The sequence below is a fragment of the Rhinatrema bivittatum genome, chromosome 2 (assembly GCF_901001135.1).
Source record: "Rhinatrema bivittatum chromosome 2, aRhiBiv1.1, whole genome shotgun sequence".
NCBI classification, from domain to species: domain Eukaryota; kingdom Metazoa; phylum Chordata; class Amphibia; order Gymnophiona; family Rhinatrematidae; genus Rhinatrema; species Rhinatrema bivittatum.
The window spans coordinates 293,256,442-293,279,930 of record NC_042616.1 but is presented as its reverse complement, the minus strand read 5'-3'; the positions used below and the strand labels follow the sequence as shown (position 1 = coordinate 293,279,930).

The window sequence follows — 23,489 nt, the reverse complement described above, 5'->3', positions numbered from 1 at the left end:
GTTACTATGTTATGTCTGATCTTTACAAATAGTGCATGCATTAAAAAATCAAGAGGTATGGTTTACTGCTTATGGAGAGAATATTTCTGTTTGACATACAAACTTGGGCTCAAACAGACTGCAAAATGTATTTGTTAGGTATCTTAGAACCTTTTCGTTTTGCTGAAAATCTTAACTCTGAGAGAAAAAAAGAGCAAACACAATATTTGAATCTAATTGCTAACATATTGCTGTGCTCATATTATAAAAATGTTTTATAACTCGTTTTCAGTCTTCTTCAGGTTAAATATTGTCATCTATTTTCATTGGCAAAAATCTTATTTCTGAGGAAATAGCCACCAATAAGCTGAAGTTCTGGGAGCAGAGCTAGGAACCAGGCAGAAGTCAAGTAGCAGACAAGTAGTCATTGCACCAGCTAAGCCTGTCTCTTCCTTTTGTCCTTAGATCCTGCTCTTCTTTTGGGATTCCACCCTTTCTTCCTCTAGTCACTAATTGTGGGTGATGTCTTACAGGTTGCTTGGAGATACCAGGGCTTGGATTTCCTTTGTTACTATGGCTGTATTGCTTAGTATTTTGCTTCCAGTTTTGGTGTTCACTGGTCCAAGTCCAGGATTCCTAACACCCAGTTAAAATAGATTCTCCATGGACACAATGGTAGAAATGTAGCCATACAAGTGGTTGACATCCAATGGCACCATCATAGAAAATGTTCCCAGAGCTTAGATCAAGAAGTTTTCCTGAACATGTGCAGTTGTTGTTCCCATGCTGCCATTGCTGAATGAATCTCCAGTCATTTTCTTTCACTAAAGCGAAAGGACAGTTTATTGCTCTCGCTTAGCTGTTGCCATTTTTTGCCTTATCTCACATTTCTTTGTTTAAATTCCTTTTCCTATGTTAGTCACCGGTTTCTTTCATTATTTCTTCCTTTGAGTTGCTTAAAAAAAACAAAAAACCTAAGTGTTCACCTGACCAAATAATTTATCAGATTTCGATAATATACAATCCTTTTCCATACAAACAATGGTATTCCGTAAAGTGTCCACTATCACAATAGGAGGTTTTTCTAGGAGGACCATACCATCTTGATCTTGAGAACCCAGCTGGGTAGGTACAAAAAACTTTACCCTTCCCAAGCTCTGTATCAGGTGCCTAACAAGTATCTCCTCGCCACTTGAAACGCAGTGATAGTAACCACTCCGGATACTTCATCTGAGATCAAAGGTCTTGGAATGGTACCTACCACCATCACTGGAGGATTACAGTTGACAGAATTACTGTATTTTTCGCACTATAAGACACACCTGACCATAAGACACACCTAGGATTTAGAGGAGGGAAATAAGAAAAAAAAATTCTGTCCCCATGACGGACTCTGTACAGAGCTCCCTCCTGAGATTTTTTTCTGTTTTGTTTTTTATAGGAAGGCAGAGAACATCCACATAGGTACTCAGACTCACTGGTTTTCTCTCCCTCACATACATACATAGGCTCTTTCCCCTCCCCACATACATACACAGGCTCTTTCACTCACTAGCTGTCTCCCCCACTCCCACACAGGTTCTTGCACATACAAACTCACCCACCCACACACATACTCACTGGCTCTCCCTCACATAAACACATACCCACAGACAATTGCACACTCTGACTCTCTCCCTCATACACACAGTTCTCACACCAGTTATTTTAAACTTTCATGACTTCTCCAAAGTTCGATAATAAATAGTCAGGGCTATATTATACTGATTAGGAGAACAATTTGCTCCTAATATTTCAACAGGTAGTCACTTAATCAGCACAAGCAGTAATTCTATTTGCTTTTCATTAATTTCAGCTGTCAAAAACTGCTAATCATTTCTGAAAATCCACATTGCTTCATATGCAATAAACATTTTATCATGAATCACTGAACTATACCATGAACTAAAAAAGTAAAGGTTTGTGTCATGTGTCCTCTATCCAGGCAGTATATTACCCTCATGATTTTCTAATATATCTAAACAAATGAGAAGGAAATGGGCCTGTACTAACCACAAACTCTGATGCCATGTATCGTCTTCTGCCGGCAGAGCTTGAGCTCCCTGCTGGTTTGCTGTTCCCGGGGTGCATCTTACTGCGAAGGTCGGCATGGCACAGGTCAAATGCCAGCTGTTTGAACTGGAGGGACCTCCATAGCCCACACGGTTCAAACCTGTGCCACGCCGACCTTCGCAGTAAGATGCTAAACTAACAAAAGCAGCAACCAGACAAGTAAACAAGAGTGGAATTAATCACTTAATGCACAGTAGTCTCCTGATGACTTTTGAAAACGTGGAGAATGTTTTGATTTCTACCAGGAAACCTTCAATCAGAAGTTAGTATAGTTTTGGATGGAAGAGATTCTTGACTTGGTGTAGGACCAGCCAGCTGAAAATACCTGTTGCCCAAGGGATTTACTTTGGTGTCTGTGTTGCTGCTTGTCCTCAGGCCTTAGCAGCTCTTCATTTAAAGTTTCTCATTGCTATTGCAGTGTATCATGAGCAGGTGGAAGGGGCTCTGATCTCTCTTCACCCCTTGGTATCAAAATTCATGAAAGGACTGTTGCATTCTAAATTTTCAATCAAAAAACTATCAGTGCCTTGGAATTTCATTGTAGTCCTAGATCAACTCATGAAACCTTCTTTTGAACTTCTTGAGTCAGTGGTCTTGAAATTTCTCACTTTTAAAGTGTTTTGTGTGGAATGAAAGGGTAAGCAAACTACAGGCTCTGGCTTGTTCATGAACTCACCCCAAATTCCTTCCGAAAGTGGTATTGGCATTTTGCATTAATCAAGCTATTGTGCTAGCTATATTCTTTTCAAGATCATTTGCGTACAAAGGAGAGCGGGCTCTTAACTCCTTGGACTATAAAAGTACCCTGGCATATTAAATAAAAAGGATTCATCCTCACCATGAAACATCTCAAATATGTGTCCTTTGATCTCAGTAGATTAAGAAGAGCAGTTGCAAAATACTATCCAGTTGGCTAGCTGATTGAATACACACAGGCACTTGGGGATTACGGCCTCTGTCAAGTCTCATCAAGTGAAAGCCATGATGACTTTAGTGGCTTGCCTCTGGGCCAGTTCCATTGAAGACATCTACAAAGCTGCTACTTGGTCATCTAACATCTTCGTCTCACCACTGTCTAGACAGTATGTCTTGAAATGAATGTAACTTTGACGAGCAGTTCTGCACAGTCTGTTCACCCAGTAGTCCACTTTCCCCTTCAGCTTGGATCTCCTACTATGTAGAAAAAGCGAGTTTGCTTACCTGCAAACTCCATAGATGTGAATTAGTCATCCATAATATCAGCCTGCCTCCCTGGAGAGTTGACTACTTGAAGAGACTGAAGGGGCTCACAAGACAGTGTGCACATAGGTTCTCCTGTGCATGCTCAGTATAGTGTTTATTAAGCTCTGAGAGTTGGGTCTCTGTGCTGTAAGATGACATTATCCTCATGGCTAAATAGTTCTGTTGTCTATAGAGAACCCTGTTTATATGTAAGCAAAATTGATTATATATAAACATACATTTAAGCATGCTACTGCTAAATGAATATGGTGTTTATATGCCACATACTGTATTTTCTGTTCTATAAATGCAAGTGTTTAATTACAACTTTACAGAAAGCTCAAGTTAATATGATGAGGGACATTTTTTTTTTTGTATTGTTCCAATATATTAAAATGTCTGTGGGATGAAATTATTTTGTTTGTATGCCTAAGGGAATTTTTGTCAGGTTTCTAAGGAAAACAGTAAAAAGAAGAAAAAAAAGTAAATTATATGAATAATATTGTAAATGTGTGGTCAGAAAATACATATAAGCTATTTAAGAGGTTTTCAATCAAATAGCATAAACAAATGCTCCTGTTATCAGGATCTCAATGAACTATTATTGCTTGAGACTATACATGGACACCAGCTTTTGTACAGTTTGATCCCAGAAGGTGCCCAGTTTAATCAAATTGTCATAAATGTCAGTGTTGGTATGTATTTTGATAACTTTTAGTTTATGATGGCTACCAACTGCAGTGTATAGGTGTTGGTAGTAATCATTCTTTCTCTTCTTTAATCAGCTTGCTAGTGGAGCATTTTCACACATTAAAGACACTGTCTTATCTGCTCTGAGTCGGGAGCCTACAGTAGACATCTCTCCAGACACCGTTGGAACCCTCAGTCTTATAATGCTGGCACAAGCCCAGGAAGTATTTTTCCTAAAAGCTACACGAGGTAACTTTTTTTTCTCATAATTAAAAGCTGTTCCACACTTGTATTTTTTGATGGCTCTAAAGATTCTTACTTAGACTGAAACTTGAAACCTGGCATCAGTTCCAGAATGCTAAACCATTGGTACTCAATCTGTTAATCCTTGGATCACCTTTTTTTTTTTGTATTGTTAAAATATAAAGATGGACTCTGCTGGATTCTCTGGGCAGTTTAAAAACAGTGTTGTGTAAAAAGCCACATAGTGGGCTTGAAAGGTGTTTGTGAAGATCTAAAGGCACAGGTTGTATATTGTTGGATCATACCAAGTGTTCTTGTGGTGTGAAGACTAGCTTTTGACAGCGTGTATTGCTAGAAGTCGAAAGGTGATATGGTACTTGTTTGCTATCCTTAGCCAAAACCTTAGACTCAGATGGCATTATTTCTGTAATTGCTGAAAGTCCTTCACTGGTGCAATTTACTGTTATCAGACACCGAAGCAAGTGTTTAAAGTCAACTGTATTTACACTGTTGGCTTAGTTGAACATGATATGTAAATGTTTTACATAAAACATGCGATGCAAAGAGCTCCTGGCTCTCAGAAGAATGAGTTTGATCTCTGGAGGCAAGAGTAGCAGAGCTGGAGGAGCTGAGGCAGACAGAGGTATATAGATGAGACCTTCAAAGACATAGTAGCCAGACTGGCAGCCCTGGTGTTGCCTTGGAAGAAGGTCTCATGACTGGAGAGCATCAACCTGGTGTAGCAGGAAAGGATCCTGTAGCAAGGACCTGCTCTCTAGCTGATGCATTGTCCTTTCGCACCGAGGATATCTCCCCAAGGCCTACTGCCCAGGAGGGAAGGGTTAGGTTGGCCATCATAGTTGGTTATTCGATTATTAGGAATATAGCAGCTGGGAGGCTGGTGGGCATGAGGATCGCCTGGTAACTTGCCTAACTGGTGCAAAGGAGGCGGACCTCACTCGTCACCTAGATAGGATTTTAGACAGTGCTGGGGAGGAGCCAGCTGTCGTGGTACATGAGGACACCAACAACATAGGAAAATATGGGAGGGAGGTTCTGGAAGCCAAATTTAGGCTCTTAGGTAGAAAGCTTAAATCCAGAACTTCCAGGGTAGCATTCTCTGAAATGCTCCCTGTTCCAAGTGTAGTTCCCCAGAGGCAGGCAGAGCTCCGGCGTCTCAATGCGTGGATGAGAAGATGGTATAAGGAAGAGGGATTCAATTTTGTTAGGAACTGGGGAACCTTTTGGGGAAGGGGGAGTCTCTTCTGTAGGGATGGGCTCCACCTTAACCAGGGTGGAACCAGACTGCTGGCGCTAACCTTTAAAAAGGAGAGAGAGCAGCTTTTAAAGAAGAACAAAGGGGAAAGCCGACAGTCGCTCAGCAGCGCATGGTTTGGAGAGAGGTATCTTCAAAGGATACTAATGATGCATTAGAATTAGGGCATCCCGACAGTGAGGTTCCAATAATGAGAAAAGTAGTCAAAGTGCCTGTAACTAAAAACTCACCTGACCTAAAAAATTCTAACTTATCCCTTTCAATTGAAAAGCAGAATGAAAATACAAACAAAAAACAAACTTTGAAATGTTTGTATGCTAATGCCAGAAGTCTAAGAAGGGAGAATTAGAATGTATAGCAGTGAATGATCCAAGAAAACAAACCGGTAGCCGATCCAAGATGGCTGATAGCAACAAACACAAGGAGTTGAATCGGTAAAATAGGACTTTATTAAATCTTGCAAGATTTAATAAAGTCCTATTTTACCGATTCAACTCCTTGTGTTTGTTGCTAGCAGTGAATGATGACAGACTTAATTGGCATCTCAGAGACATGGTGGAAGGAGGACAACCAATGGGACAGTGCTATACAGAGGTACAAATTATATCGCAATGATAGAGAGGAGCACCCGGGAGGCGGAGTGGCGCTTTATGTCCGGGATGGCATAGAGTCCAACAGGATAAACATCCTGCTTGAAACTAAATGCACAATCGATTCTTTTTGGGCAGAAATCCCTTGTGTGTCGGGGAAGACTATAGTGATAGGAGTATACTACCGTCCACCTGGTCAAGATGGTGAGACTGACAGTGAAATGCTAAGAGACATTAGGGAAGCTAACCAAATTGGTAGTGTGGTAATAATGAGAGATTTCATTTACCCCAATATTGACTGGGTAAATGTATGATCAGGACATGCTAGAGAGAGAAAGTTCCTGGATGGAATAAATTACATTTTTATGGAGCAATTGGTTCAGGAACAGACAATAGAGGGAGCCATTTTAGATCTAATTCTCCGTGGAGCACAGGATTTGGTGAGGGGGTAATGGTGGTGGGGCCGCTTGGCAATAGTGATCATAATATGATCAAATTTGAATTAATGACTGGAAGGGGGACAGTAAGCAAATCCACGACTCTCGTGCTAAACTTTCAAAAGGGAAACTTTGATAAAATAAGAAAAATTGTTAGAAAAAAACAAAGGAGCAGCTACAAAGGTAAAAAGTATGCAAGAGGCGTGGTCATTGTTAAAAAGAAATAAAAAAAGTAAAAAAATACCATCCTAGAAGCACAGTCCAGATGTATTCCACACATTAAGAAAGTTGGAAAGAAGGCAAAACGATTACCGGCATGGTTAAAAGGGGAGGTGAAAGAAGCTATTTTAGCCAAAAGATCTTTATTCAAAAATTGGAAGAAGGATCCAACAGAAGAGAATAGGATAATGTATAAGCATTGGCAAGTTAAATGTAAGACATTGATAAGACTTAAGGCTAAGAGAGAATTTGAAAAGAAGTTGGCCATAGAGACAAAAACTCACAGTAAAAACTTTTTTAAATATATCTGAAGCAGAAAGCCTGTGAGGGATTAGTTGGACCATTAGATGATGGAGGGGTTAAAGGAGCAGTTAGAGAAGATAAGGCCATCGCGGAAAGATTAAATGATTTCTTTGCTTTGGTGTTTACTGAAGAGGATGTTGGAGAGGTACCCGTACTGGAGAAGGTTTTCATGGGTAATGATTCAGATGGACTGAACCAAATCATGGTGAACCTAGAAGATGTGATATACCTGATTGACAAACTGAAGAGTAGTAAATTACCTGGACCGGATTACACCCCAGAGTTCTGAAGGAACTAAAAAATGAAATTTTAGACCTATTAGTAAAAATGTGTAACCTATCATTAAAATCATCCATTGTACCTGAAGACTGGAGGATAGCTAATGTAACCCCAATATTTAAAAGGGCTCCAGGGGCGAACCGGGAAACTACAGACCGGTTAGCCTGACTTCAGTGCCAGGAAAAATAGTGGAAAGTATTCTAAATATCAAAATAACATATAGAAAGACATGGTTTAATGGAACAAAGTCAGCATGGCTTTACCCAATGCAAGTCTTGCCTCACAAATCTGCTTCACTTTTTTTGAAGGAGTTAATAAACATGTGGATAAAGGTGAACTGGTAGATGTAGTGTACTTGGATTTTTAGAAGGCGTTTGACAAAGCTCCTCATGAGAGGCTTCTAGGAAAAGTAAAAAGTCATGGGATAGGTGGCGATGTCCTTTCGTGGATTACAAACTGGCTAAAAGACAGGAAACAGAGAGTAGGATTAAATGGGCAATTTTCTCAGTGGAAGGGAGTAGGCAGTGGAGTGCCTCGGGGATCTGTATTGGGACCCTTACTTTTCAATATATTTGTAAATTATCTGAAAAGATATACGAGTGAGAATCAAATTTGCAGATGATACAAAATTATTCAGAGTAGTTAGATCACAAGCAGATTGTGATAAATTGCAGGAAGACCTTGTGAGACTGGAAAATTGGGCATCGAAATGGCAGATGAAATTTAATGTTGATATGTGCAAAGTGATGCATATAGGGAAAAATAACCCATGCTATAGTTACACAATGTTAGTTCCATATTAGGAGCTACCACCCAAGAAAGAGATCTAAGCGTCATAGTGGATAAGATAAGATCTTTCATTCAAAAATCATATATCAACAAACATCAGACGGTTTTCATAAACTACTCACACTTCATCATCTAAAATCTTTTCTCCCAAATAATGACTCAGAACAGTTCTACAATTACTAATTTTCTCCAATATAGACTATTGCAACTCTCTACTTCTCAACTTACTGCTAAACACCATTCGCCCTCTCCAGATCCTGCAGAATGCAGCTGCAAGAATCCTCACAGGAGCCAAAAAGCATGACCACATCACCCCAACCCTTATTTCACTCCATTGGCTACCAATAAAATACAGGATTGAATACAAGGTCCTTTCCATCTTACATAAAATTATATACGGAGAACAAAAAAATTGGCTAAGCCCCTATATACACCTACATACCAAGTAGAAACCTGAGGTCAGCAAACAAGACTCCTAAAAACACCACCAACGCATTCAAATGAACTCCCTCCCGACTAAGCTAAGAATTAAGAAAACCTAAAAACCTTTAAAAAAAAAAAAAAAAAAAAAGAATTAAAAACTTGGTTGATCAACAAAGCATACCAATCCACCCAAAGGATCATCTAATAATCGCCGTCTTCCAACACAACCTCATGACTAATTTAAATTCATCACATCTATGCTTTTCTTAAATAAGAAAGAACTCATAAACTGAACTTAATCATTACTTATGTTATTTCCTAAGCCTAATAACAGTTTGTACTTTACAACCATTGTTAACCCCCCATTTCCCTATAACCTATTTTGTAAACCGTTATGATGGCGTTATTTTAACGTTTCCGAATGACGGTATATAAAACTCTTCAAATAAATAACACATTAAAATCGTCAGCTCAGTGTGCTGCGGCAGTCAAAGCAAACAGAATGTTGGGAATTATTAGAAAGGGAATGGTGAATAAAACGGAAAATTTCATAATGCCTCTGTATCGCTCCATGGTGAGACCACACCTTGAATACTGTGTACAATTCTGGTTGCCACATATCAAAAAAGATATAGTTGCAATGGAGAAGGTACAGAGAAGGGCGATCAAAATAAGGGGAATGGAACAGCTCCCCTATGAGGAAAGACTAAAGAGGTTAGGACTTATCAGCTTGAAGAGATGGCTGAGGGGAGATATGATAGAGGTGTTCAAAATCATGAGAGGTCTAGAACGGGCAGATGTGAATCAGTTATTTACTCTTTCAGATAATAGACTAGGGGGCACTTCATGAAGTTAGCATATGGCATATTTAAAACTAATCGGAGAAAGTTCTTACTCAACGCCCAATTAAACTCTGGAATTTGTTGCCAGAGGATGTGGTTAGTGCAGTTAGTGTAGCTGTGTTTAAAAAAAGATTGGATAAGTTCTTGGAGGAGAAGTCAGTTACCTGCTATTAATTAAGTTGACTTAGAAAATAGCCACTGCTATTACTAGCAACAGTAACATGGAATAAACTTAGTTTTTGGGTACTTGCCGGGTTCTTATGGCCTGGATTGGCCACTGTTGGAAACGGGATGCTGGGCTTGATGGACCCTTGGTCTGACCCAGTATGGCATGTTCTTGTGTTCTTAATGAAAGTAGCTTACATCAATCGCCAGGGAGGAGCCAAGAGCCAGCAAGGGTCACAGGAAATAACCCAGCTCATGGAATGGGCAGAAGTACATCTTTAGGAGGTCTCAGCCTCGCACATTGCAGGGAAAGACAATGTAAGAGCCAACTTTCTCAGCAGACAGTCTGGATCCAGGAGAATAGGAATTGTCAAATGAAGTGTTCAAACTCATAGTGGGCTGCTGGGGCCTCCCATTTCTAGACTTACTGGTGACATCACAGAATGCAAAGATTCCTTGCTTCTTCAGTTGCAGGAGAGATCTGAAGTGTTTGGGCATCGATGCCCTCATGTAAGAGTGGCCGGAAGGCAAGCTTCTATATGCCTTTCTTCCGTTGCCCATGTTGGGCAAAGTGATTCGGAGGATCAAGAGTGATACGGGGATGGTGCTTCAGGTGGCTGTGTTATGCAGATCTGAGGAGGCTCCTGGTGGACCCTCCCCTCCTATTACCGATCTACAAGGATCTGCTGTGGTGGAGGCCTATTCTTCACGAACATCAGACTTTGTTTTGTATTACAGTATGGCCCTTGAGGAGGGCTTGGTTGCTGAAATGTGGATACTTCACTGCTGTAATTTTCAGTGTGTCGAGAGCAAAAGTTCTCCACTTTCTTAGCCTATGTTTTGGTTTGGTAAGTGTTTGAGGCTTGTAATGAGGATGAGGGGGTCATCCTCATTTGGTTAAGAGCCCACTTTTTTTGGATTTTTTGCAGGATGTGTTGATTAAGGGGTTGGCCCTTAATTCCTTGAAAGTACAGGTAGCAGCTCTTGCCTTTTTCCAAGACCAGGTGAATGGTGAACCCTTGTCGGCCCATCTGAATGTGACAGGTGGTGGTGATAGGTAGTGATATCGGCCCTACCATGTGACAGGGGCCGACCAATGGCACCGGTAGCCCCTGTGACATAGTAAGGGCAAAGGCTATCTGCGCAATATTGAATACCGACGGCCGAAGTGGAGGAGGTCGCTCCTGGACCACCAGGGACTTTTGGCACGTCTTGGGGGGTGGGGGGGTTGTAGGTAGGGTTTTTTTTTTTTTTAATATTTGCTTTGTAAGACATTTTCCCCCCACTTATGGGGAAAACTAGTGCGTCTTATGGAGTGTAAAATACGGTAACAGTCTCAAAAGTCTATTTGAAATATTTGAACCATTGTGAGCTCTTAAAAGGCATCAGCAAGACTTGATGGTGTACTCTTTAGATTCTGGGTCACCCGGACCTCTACATCATGTGTGTCAGAACAAATTTTTATAGTCCGTTTTTTTGTATATGCATTTAAAACTTCAAATGCATAAATCTGACACTAAGATCTAGGCTCCACATGGGCAGATTTCTCACTATATGCTTCGTCAGGAGCACTTAGATCGTACTGTCAAATCAATTCACTCCAAATATTCCTTATTGTTCGCAGAAATGTCTTAAATATAGACAGATGCCTTTAAAATAAAAAAAAAAACCCATATAAATTCGCAACCATTGAAAGAAGCTATATATGAGCTCACAATACTTATCTTATTCTGCAAGCAGTTACCGGTTCCTCTGGACATTAGCGTCTCTTCATACTGTCTGAAAAAGATCAGGAACTGTAGCAGCCATCTTGAATGCCGATTTATATAGTGTTGAATCAAACAATTAGAACAAGCGTGAAACTGCGTAACCAATCACATTCTCGATGTCAAATGATGTCATAACCAAGCAGACAAAACAACTTTCAATGTCCAAGTATCAAAGTCATGCGGTGGTGCTTCACACAGCAACTCCCTGTCTGTCCAAAGACCAAGTTGGGGCTTCCGTGGATCAAAAAACCACCATGATAAACACATTAATTTTTATATGTATGTAGTCTGGCTCTGATGGCATAAATTGAGATCATAGAAATACACTCACATCTAAGTCAGAATTCAAGCCTAAAGGTTCCATCATGTTTAATCTATATATCCATCTCTGTTGCGATCTTAAAAGGTGCCGATCAAAGTCACCTCATCGCCAGTGGGGAAGGATCCATTGTAATGCACAAAATTGCAACTGTTGAAACTCATGAGACATCTGAATACAATGTAATACAAGTAGTGCTGTTAGCCGCTGTCATGTAACGTTAGATCTATGTTTGATCATACGAGTCTTTAAACTCCATCTGGTTTTCTTCATATAAAATTTGTAACATGGACATTTGATAGCATAGATGACTCCAGCTGTAAAACATGTGGTATGATAATGCAAAATAACAGTTCTCCTGGCTGAGGAAATGTACAAAGAAGTAATATTCATTGAAATGTAACACTGTGCATGAGCCACAAGGTTTGTGATCCTGGCTCTCCTGAATTATATTCAAATGTATCATTGCTAGAATTCGAGTGGACTAAAAAGTCCCACAAACTAGTGCCTTTTGTGTAAGATACTAAAGGGAAATCTTGAAAAGACCTGTGTAATTGTAAAATGTGTTAATTCTTTAGAATTGCAGCCTTAACCAAATGCGCCACAGGAGAAAACGGAATGACACAAGTCAAACTATAAGTATACACTTGCTTTGCTGGAGGAAGAAATAACCACTCTGAGTGTGTTTCGCTCTTAAATACATCTTCCGAACACACTTTATTGGATAACCCCTGGATAGTAACTTCTGTCCTAGCGCTCTAGCTTGATGGCAAAACTTGTCTTTGGTAGTGCACAATTGTCTCACTCGAAAGGATTGGTTTACAGTCAAATTTTCCTTTAGATGCCATGGATGTGCCCTTGAAAAGGGTAATAAAGTTTTTCCTAGTGTGTAGCAGATGGACTCAGGACCAGTGGGTATAGTGTACTCCTGATAGCAGATGGGAGACTGAGTCAGATTTCAAGCTGACGTCAGCCTACACATACCCGTGCAGGAAGCTTAGCTCTTCAGTATTTCTCAGTCTCCTAAGCAGATAGGGACACTACACACACTTGCACAGTGTTAGAAAAATTCCAACCCAAAGAAGAAAGAAATCTTACCTCTACAAGACGAGCCCCGCTGTCCTGCGGTGATACCTAAAGGTCCCTCCCCCAGTCGAGAATTCCTGAGGTGATTTCCGAGATCCCTCAGAGGTAAGCCTCGGTCCGGTAGCTGACTCCCGGCGTGGCCTTAGCCCCTTGGGTGGCTTAGAGGCAGCGGGTGCAATACCGAGCACAGTGGTGAAGGTAGTTCCCTCTGCTCCCGCAGCCGGAGACTGCCCGGCACGAAACCAGGAAACGCCGAGACCAGGTGAGGTAGAAAACATTTTCTAAGTCTCTGGTCTCCAAGGCTCGAATTGCCACACAGATCGTCCCTTGGGCATCTGAAATCAGGTTGAGCAGCCCCGTCTGGGCTTGACCCTGATCTGGTGCAAGGGCCCACACTCGTGGAGACCTTCAGGGGGGGGGGTCGCCATTTCCCCCCTTGATCGCCATATTGTCCGCACAACTGAGCCATGGGCACTGCGGCGAACCGGGCGCTCGCATCCGTGCGGCACGCATGAATGGCCTGAGCCCATAAATAGGGTGGCGCGCACATTTCGCCCAGGCGCACAAAGTTGTAGCCTGCGTGTGCACCCTGCGCACACCAGTAAGCCCACCGGCACGTGCACAGATTTGTTTTTTTTCCCTTTTTTGAGCCATTCCACACATACAAAGCATGGCACCGTCTGCCAAGAAAGCCAAGGGACAAGCCCTCTGTCCAGCCTGCCACCTGAGAGCTGTGCAATCTGAAGTGGCCTCCACACTATGCCAGCAGTGTGAAGAGGCTCAGGGGGAGCCTAAGCAAGGCCCCCCCCCCCCCCCCCCCGCAGCCAATAGAGGGATCCGGATCCACCAATGATAGTACTCTTGACCTCTGCATCTCCGACTCGGTACCCACTCAGGGGGCACCTTGGGGGCCTCCACTGGATTCAGTATGGACCCAGGGACCTTTTTTTCCTGGGTGGAATTTTTCAATGGACTGCAAACCTTTGTCCAGGCACAATTGGTACAGTCTGTGACACAGACCCAGTCTCCACCAGAAGCACAAGACCTTCCAAGCATGTCTCGCATTTACCCAGATGCACCCCATCTAGGCAAAAGCCTCCTCTTGGGGGACATAGACACCTCAGGGGAAGAATCTGACTCCCTGGAGGAAGGGGAAATCCCCCCAGGGATGGAGCCATACCGAACTATGATGTGATTCTTCTCCAAAGACGAGTTACCAGCTCTCACGTCTCTGACCCAGAAGATGCTGGCCATTCCAGGCGCGAGTACCACAGCGGAGCCAAAGATGAACCTAGTTTTAGTTGGTCTCCGTCAGGCCTCATGCTATTTCCCAATGCTGCAGGCCGTAGAACAATTGATTGACCTGGATGGAATGCCCCCGAGACCAGCTTCAAAGGAGGTTGGGCCCTAGAAGCCCTATACCCCCTGGAACCCACAGCCAAAGAACTCCTACAGTTCCCAAAAGTGGACGCTATGGTCTGCGCTATCTCTAAGCGCACGACCATCCCAGTCGAAGGAGGAGCTGCACTCGAGGATGCCCAGGACAGATGTCAGGAATCCATCCTTAAACAGTCATTTGATGTTGCATCAATGACCCTGCAGATCACTTCCTGCTGCGCCGTGGTGACACGTGTCTGCTTGCTTCTTTCCAGAGACGCAACCACCTCGGCCAAAACATTAGAACTGGCGATATCCTTCCTCATGGATGCGATTTCTGATTTGGTGCGCACCTCAGCCAGGGGTGTCTCCTCCATAGTGGCAGCCAGAAGGCAACTATGGCTCCGAAATTGGTCAGCTGACGCGATCTCCAAGATGAAATTCACGAGAATGCCCTTTAAAGGATCCCTCCTGTTTGGAAGCGAACTGGAGAAGTTAGCCAGCAAATGGGGCGAATCTCCAGTGCCTCTGTTACTGGAGGACAGGAACAAGATAAATCAGTGCTCCTCCCCCAGAAGAACCAAGGGCAGAGGAACCCAGCACTTCAGACCATACAAGAACACATACTACCAAGCACCTCGCCCCGCAGGCAGGGCCAGTCCTTTCGGAACAATCGCAACAAGAGGGGAGCAGGCTCAGGTACAGGTCCCAGCTGCACCCCACAATGAAAATCAACAGACCCATCCACAGGAAGAAGCCGTAAGGGGCAGACTTACCCTCTTCTACCAAAGATGGGTTGAGATAACGTCTGACAAGTGGGTCCTAACCATCATTCGTGAGGGATACTACCTGGACTTCCACAGCATCCCTCCAGACAAATTTGTGAGATCACCGTGCCACTCCCTCTCCAAGAGGATGGTAGTGGAAACCTCACTGACAAACTTGCTCAGCTTAAAGGCGATAAGTGCCCAAGCACCAACAAAATACTGGTCACTATTCCATCTGTTTTATCGTCCCCCAAAAAGGAGGGGATGTTCAGGCCCATCCTGGACCTCAAGACAGTCCATCGCTACCTGAGGGTACCACACTTCCGCATGGAAACCCTACGTTCAGTCATAAGTGTGGTACAACCTGGAGAATTCCTGACTTCTCTAGATCTGTCAGAAGCATATCTCCACATCCTGGTCCATCACGACCATCAGCGCTTCCTCCACTTTACAATACTGGACCATCATTACCAGTTACGGGCGCTACCCTTCGGGCTAGCTACTGCTCCTCGGACGTTCACCAAGATCATAGTGGTGGTGGCGGCAACACTGAGGAAAGAAGGAATCCTCGTTCACCCGTATCTGGACGATTGACTGCTCAGGGCAAAATCTCCAGAGGATAGTTACCAGGCGACCACCAGAGTCAAGAATCTACTGCAGAATCTCGGGTGGGTTGTCAACACAGCCAAGAGCTGCCTGCAGCCCTCCCAATCGCTAGAGTACCTGGGGGTCCGGTTCAACACCAAATGAGACTAAGTTGTTTTTCCCCCTACAAGGAAAAGGAAACTGATGGACCAGTTGCGAAAACTGTTGAACTATGCTCGCCCCAAGGTATGGGACTACCTCCAAGTCCTCTGCCTCATGACATCAACCCTAGAAGTCGTTCCATGGGCAAGGGCCCACATGCGCCCACTTCAACGTTCCCTACTATCATGATGGAACATGATGTCCCAGAACTACTCCATTCTCCTCCAGCTATCGGCAGAGGTTCGGGCCCAGCTCCAATGGTGGCTACAGGAAGACCATATGAGCAAATGAGTAAGACTATCCCCACCGATCTGGATCTTGCTCACCACAGATGCGAGGGTGGTGAGCCCACTGCCAGGAACTGACAGCCCAGGGGCAATAGGACAAGGAAGAGTCAGGATGGAACATAAACCGACTGGAAGCCCGAGCAGTTAGATTGGCCTGTCTACAATTCAGCCACAGACTCCGGGGCAAATCTTTCAGAGTCATGTCTGACGACGCTACAACAGTTGCCTACATTAACTGCCATAGAGGAACCAGAAGCCAACAGGTGTTCCTGGAAATAGACCCCCTAATGGCATGGGCGGAAGCAAACCTGCAAGGGATCTCAGCTGCCCGCATCGTGGGAAAAGATAACATCACTGCGGACTACCTCAGCAGAGAGAGAGTCTAGACCCAGGGGAATGGATGCTGTCGACTACAGCCTTCCAGTTGATAGTAAATCATTGGGGAACCCCAGCCATGGATCTCCTGGCAACCCGGTCCAATGCCCAAGTTCCCAAGTTCTTCAGCCGAGATGAGAACCGCAATCCTGGGGAATAAACGCCCTCATCCAGACCTGGCCACTGGAAGACCTGCTGTACGCCTTTCCCCCATGGCCACTACTGGGTGGGATCATCCACAAGATAGAACACCACAGAGGGGCTAGTACTTCTAGCGGCACCGGATTGGCCAAGAAGGCCATAGGATGCAGACATGCGAAGAATTCTTGCGGGGAACCCTCTGTGCTTACCTCCACACAGGGACCTTTTCTGGCAAGGACCAATTCTCCACGAAGACCTAACTGTATTTTCTTATGGTCTGGCCATTAAGAGGACTCGTCTGAAGAAGGGCGGATACTCTAAGGCAGTGATTGACACCTTGCTCCGAGCACGCCAATTCTCCAAGTCTCTAGCTTACATACGTATATGGAGAATATTCGAAGCCTGGTGTAAGGACCGCGATATCCTCCCATGGACAGTCAAAATCCCCATGATCCTGGAATTTCTGCAGGACGGCTTGAAGGGTTGTGTCTCAACTCCCTCAAGGTTCAGGTGGCCGCGCTGGCCTGCTTCAGAACCAAAGTGGACAGCATCAGTCTATCAACCCATCCAGACATTTCCTGCTTCTGAGAGGGGTCAAACAAATCTGACCACCATTAAAGTGGCCGGTGCCCCTATGGCATCTCAATCTAGTTCTAGACTTCCTAGCAGGCGCTTCCTTTGGACCTACTCGCAGTCTGTCACTCCGACTCCTGACCTTGAAGACTGTATGCCTAGTGGCAATATGTTCAGCCCGTCGCATCTCCGAGCTTAAAGTTCTATCCGGTCTAGAACCGTTCCTCAGGGTCACACCGGGATTCATAAAACTATGCACAGTCCCCTCTTTTCTTCTGAAAGTGGTTTCTCAATTTCATCTAAACCAAACCATATCGCTACCATCTCCAAATGAACTTAAGGACTCTGAAGACTCAGTCTTCGCCATCTAAACGTCAGCAGACTCCTAGTCCGCTACCTGGAAAGACCGGAATCCGTTCGAAAGATGGACCATCTATTCGTCCTTCACAGTGGGAAGAAACAAGGGAAAGCGGCGTCGTGGGCAACCATAGCCCGCTGGATCAAAGAAGTAATTGGGGCGGCCTACGTAGAGGCAGGGAAGCCTCCATCTCTACAAGTCAAGGCTCATTCTACAAGGGCCCAGGCAGTGTCCTGGGCAGAAACCAAGATGCTGTCGCTTGCCAAGATCTGTCAGGTGGCGACGTGGTCCTCCATACACACCTTCTCCAGGTTCTACCACCTGGATGTCCAGGGCAGTACTAAATGGGCCACGGGCAGCCTCCCACCCTGTTCGGGAGTAGCTTTTGTACATCCCATTGGTCCTGAGTCCATCTGCTACACGCTAGGAAATGGAGAAATTACTTACCTGATAATTTTGTTTTCCTTAGTGTAGACAGATGGACCCCACATCCCGCCCACAGCTGCCGCGAGATCCGGAAACCTCTGGTGACAATCCCCGAGAACAAGACAAGCCAGGTATTACCCCTAGTTCAAGACACCCTAGTTGCCGGGTGTCGGTGTTACTCTGTTGAATGCACTGGCGGTCTCCACCTTGGTAATCAGTTGAACCAGTCCTAGTTAATCAAGTTAACAAAGCTAATCAAGTTATTAAAACACACATATATCCACAATTGCTTTTCTAGGAGAATACTGAAGAGCTAAGCTTCCTGCATGGGTATATGTAGGCTGACGTCAGCTTGAAATCTGCTATCAGGAGTACACTATACCCATTGGTCCTGAGTCCTTCTGTCTACACTAAGGAAAACAAAATTATCAGGTAAGTAATTTCTCCATTGCTGCACACTGCTTTCCAAAATAAAGTTGTATGAAAACCTGTAGGCGTCTTCATGATTGAAATATCCAAAAATGCAATTTGTTGATCTTGAATATTGGCTGTGATCTTTAAATGATTATGTGAATTGAGCCAAACCATAAAATCATTATAACGAGAATGTGTATCCTTCCAAACCATAAAAATGTTGTCAATGTAAGCTTCCAAATCAAATTGGAAGATTGAAATGGATGCTCTTGTTCTATGCAATGGGATTCAAATTCATCCATTTACATGCCATATTCTAAATCCTAGTACTACAACAATGGGGATCCAGACACTATTCCAGGCAATAATGAGTTAGAGAGAAAAAATAAAAACATTCAGAAAAGAAAATTCTAAAAAGGAATTCTAAACAATTCAAAAACTCAAAATAGGAAAAATAGCAAGCAGGGACCTTACTGTTTTAATACAAAACATAATTCCTGCCTTGTTAAGAAATCAGACGGCTGTTGCTGGTAAAGACACCACCTCAACAGATGACTTATCACTCCAAAAAATTGCAGAGTAGGTAATAGCCGTACATAAAATGATACACAAGGAAAGCTAGAATACCCCAAAATGTTTCAAGTAAATTCACCGAGAGTTACAATTTTTAAAAAATAGACTTCATACATAGTTGTAGATGTGAATGCTATTTAGCATGATGTTTTATACCATTAGGCTCATTAGCCTCGTTAACATCTCTGACTTTCGGCCATTTCTTCTCATTCAAAAAAAGGTAAATGGCTATATCAGCTTACGATCAGTAATGAATACGTTGAAGAATATCATGTTATAAATATCTTATTTTCTATATTTGGTACTCACAGCATATAAAAATTACTTGACCTATGATTATACTATTGGTGTAAAATGTCATGCTAAATAGCATTCACTTCTATGCCTATGTATGAGGTCTATTTAAAAAAAAAATCGTAATTCACATTGTATTTACTTGAAAAATGTTTGGGTATTCTAGCCTTCCTTGTGTATCATCTATATTTTTTATAACATTTATATGGATATTTTAATAAAATTAGAGCCCCCAGTTGTAGGACTCATCCTTAGTAAAAGAAATTACTTCCTCTTTTTTGAGTTTCTCGCCACATCAAGGAATACTTTTAACTGAAGGAAAATTTCCAATGAGTGCTTGAAAAACTATTTAAGTATCCAGTCTCTGTCCGGTTCCAACACAAAAGAAGTGACCATAGTTGGCAGGTCTAGCAACACAATATCTGAAATCTCCAACACTGTATAAATATTCAAATTGCTGTATTTCATTGGTAATAAAGTCTGCATGTTTTTTCCACCTTCATTCTGTTTTTTAAAGGGAGGTAGGTAGACTTTTGAAACAGGAGGAATAGCTTATTCAGGAGCTGTTAAGACCTCTACTAAATATCTCTTCCACATTTCCTTAGCAGATGTAAGAGGAATTCTAGGAAAGTTAATACATTTTTGTCTCTGAGGTTCTTCATATTTTCTACTTTATTGGACAGAATTAGATTTTCCTTCTTTAAAGTGTCTTGCAAAGGAGTGATTTTTTTTCCATTCTTTGTTTAAAAGTATCAAGTTGTTGCCTTATATTTGTACAAGCCGTTAAGCCCGTTAAAACGGGCTACATCCCTCTGTCTCTCACCTCCTCCTCTTTCTCTCTCCCCTCACTCTTCACCACCCCCTCCCTCACCCACTCCTCCCCACCCTCCCTCTCCTATCACTCAGTCCCTCCCTCCCACTCAGTCTCACTCACTCCCTCCCCCCTCTCTCCCTCCCTCTCACTCACTCAGTCCCACTCACTCTCACTCAGTCCCCACTCCCTCCGTCCTCTCCCTCAGTCCCACTCCCTCCCTCAGTCCCTCCCCCTCACTCAATCCCTCCCTCCCACTCAGTCACTCCCTCCCCCCTCCCTCTCACTCACTCAGTCCCACTCACTCTCCCTCAGTCCCCACTCCCTCCCTCAGTCCCCCCTCTCCCTCTCACTCAGTCCCACTCCCTCCCTCTCACTCAGTCCCTCCCCCTCACTCAATCCCTCCCTCTCACTCAGTCACTCCCTCTCACTCAGTCACTCCCTCCCACTCTCTCTCTCCGTCCCTCCCTCCCACTCAGTCCGTCCCTCTCTCTCTCTTCTCCCTCCCTCGCTACCGCCCGCTACCGCCGTCGCCGCCCGCTACCGCCGCCGCTCGCTACCGCCGCCGCCGCTACCGCCGTCGCCGCCCGCTGCCGGTACCGCCGCTGCTGCCACTGGACGCCGCCATTTTTTTTTCTTTCTGAAGCTGCCTCAGAGCGACGTGCTCGCCCGCACATGCGCGGTAGAGCTGGTCTCTACTGCGCATTTGCGGGCCGTCGGTCACAGGCCATTTATAAGGTAGATTACTCATTTCCAGGACCTGCAGTCAGGTATTCAGATCAGAATATTTAACCACTAAAGGATTTAATTGTGTAGTAATGTTAGAGTTCAAACTTCCCAAATCATTTCCAAGCTGAAAAAAGCAGGTCTTACCATTTGGGTGCTCTTAAAGACCTGTGAGTCTTAAAGTGAGAAAGCACTGTGCTGGGGGAGTCTTCCTTTGTATTGCCGCAGAGTTCTTTCAGCAAGAGAAACCCTTGAAGTGCCAGAGATAACCAGACCCTCAGCTGAGGCTGTTACCTGAGGCTCCACAATCTCTGCCAGAGTCTCAGCAACTTCAGTGTCATCACTGTGTGCCGATTCCCATCACGGGATTTGGAGTCTAGCCTCAGCAGGGTTAACACAGGCCATTCTATTGGGGACAGTGATATTTTAGTTAAATTTTTAGTTTAAAAAACCCCCAAAAAACCTACCATATTAATTCCCATACTGTGAAAGTTTTTCAAGTAACAAAGTAATTGAATTGAAATACTGGGTTTTAGGGAGGAATGCTTAATGTGGTTTCAATGTTAACTGCACAAATTCAAAGTTTGGAATTCCTAAGCTTGCCTAGTATTGCATTGGCATCCATTCATTATTAATTAGTGAGTTGTACGAACCAATGAATATTTAGAAATGGAATGTTATCAATAGAAAAATAAAAAGTAATAAATAGCTAGTACACACAAATCATATTAATGGTATAAAAGCAGGACTTGGAAATTGTCTCCATTATTAAAAAAAAATTTAACTAAATGTAAAAAATGGGGAAGAGATTTCAAAAAGAAAAAAATCAAAGGAAAATAAACAAAAAGCGAAACTATGTGCAAAATCTACATTTAATATTAGAGCTGCAATCTTAAAAAAAAAAAAAATCATCCAAAAATAAGATTAAGGAAGCAGGGTAACCAGTGATTGTATAAACTAGCTTTAAAAAGTAAAAGATGCATTTTTTATGTGGCTACATAATGATATGCAAACAAAACATTTTATTGGTGCATTCTGAAGTCAGCTTATAGGGGAAAGACTAACATTTCTTTAAGTTTTTGGTAATAAGCTAAATATACATGATAAAATTGGTTTACATATCTTCTCTGATTTTTGGTTGAATGCTAGTTACTTGTGGACATCGATTGCTTGATTATGACTAATATTTAATGTTTAAAGAACAGAGATCAATAGTTTGCCACTTCATGTTATATCATGTTAATAATGTTCCTTTAAGTTGATTCCCAGCACTATACGCCCTAGCTAATTCTAGTTTGGTTTATTTTATTATACTATAATTTTAATGTTATCAGCTATTGTATCATTTCTTAAATATGTTGGATTGTAAAGCCTGTTGCTAACTTAATGTTCATTGTAAACCGAGGTGATGTTTGCCAACGAGCCGCGGTATATAAAAATCCATAAATAAATAAATGTTCCTTATGAATTTTGTCACTGGCTGCTGGCCTTGGTTATAAACTTCTTGTACAGTTTGGGTACTGGTAGGCAACTGCTTGTTTTGGCATTCATTTGGATTGTGTTTTCAGTAATGTTAAAAGGAATTATTTATAAGTAAGTAGCTGGTTTGCTCATGTAAATCAATACATAGACATAACTGTATATCCCTTGTGATTATTTTTGGTTTTTTTTTTACTTCAGATAAAATGAAAGATGCCATTATAGCAAAATTGGCTAATCAAGCTGCAGATTATTATGGCGATGCATTCAAACAGTGTCAGTACAAGGATACCCTGCCCAAGGTTAGTTAACTAGCATATGGATGTGAGTGGCGTGCATCATCTGGAACACATTTTTGTATGTAATTTTGCTTTTCTGAGAGCCTCCTGTATGTTTGCCTCTGAAATGTGTGTATTCACTGGGCAATGATGTTCAGCCTGTGACTCAGAATCTACAAGCAATTATTTGCAGTCTTCAGTGTGGCTCCTCTTGTACTCCTACATTGTGGCTTATGCGGTGGTAAAGACTGAGCATCATTGCTCTAGAGAACTTAGAACACTTTGTGGAACTGTACAGTAAAGTGCAGGAATAATGAAGAAGCTGATGTAGTTATGCCCTTTTTTTAAAGTTTTGTTTTTTTTTAAAGCAAATTCCAAACTTCAGTGGAACAAAAGTAGACACAATTTATTGTTGCACAAGAATTTTAGAATAAAATGTGAAAGGTATGTGACAGCACATCTAGGGATGCTTTCTTTGTTTCCATTTCTTAAATCTGTTCTTCCTGATTAATCTATAGCATATTTTCCTTTTGGGATGGATTGCTTCTACAGTACACAGCTTTGAGATTAATTATTTAGAAGTAACAGGAATACCTGATAGCATTGGAGTGATGAGTTCCAGTGCATGAAACCATTAAAAAAAATGTCCTTCTCTTTCTCTCGGGTTTCAGCTCAATAGACCTGGTCTCTACAGCACCATTAGCCACATTTTTATCCTTCATCTTCCATCTAGAGACTCAGTCACAGCTTCAGCCCTTCAGCATGGACCACAGAGTACAGCTGCCTTCCAAACCTGGCACATATGCACCCTATGTGTACCTAATAAATGTCACTCACCATTGTGCAGTGTTTGGAGCTCCCTCTCTCGAAGAGCTTTGAAGTATGCATCTGCAGCATTCCCACCCCCAGCTGGCCTGAAGATCTGGGCTCTGGAATTTAACCTAGATCTGCTATGGAGCCATTGGTTCAGCCTGCTTTACAGTTTGGACAACCCAAGCACTAATTCTTAAAGAATCCTCTGTTTATCATTGATGGATCAATCTGTTAATTAGTTGTATAGGGGACAACATGTTAAATCTTCATCTGAAAAGGAGTGATAAGTGAGGAGAGGGCAGGCCTAG

The 23,489-nt window shown here is 42.8% G+C and overlaps 1 protein-coding gene across 2 annotated transcripts in view; it reads left to right on the top strand.

Moving 5' to 3' along the window:
• Positions 1 to 23,489, top strand: part of PDCD6IP (programmed cell death 6 interacting protein) — a 224,614-nt gene that overhangs the window by 84,496 nt on the left and 116,629 nt on the right. For both annotated transcript variants that reach the window (XM_029589621.1, XM_029589620.1), the window contains exons 5-6: positions 4,098 to 4,251; positions 22,292 to 22,392. In XM_029589621.1, coding sequence (XP_029445481.1) covers positions 4,098 to 4,251; positions 22,292 to 22,392 — 255 coding nt within the window. The remainder of the gene's footprint in view (positions 1 to 4,097; positions 4,252 to 22,291; positions 22,393 to 23,489) is intronic.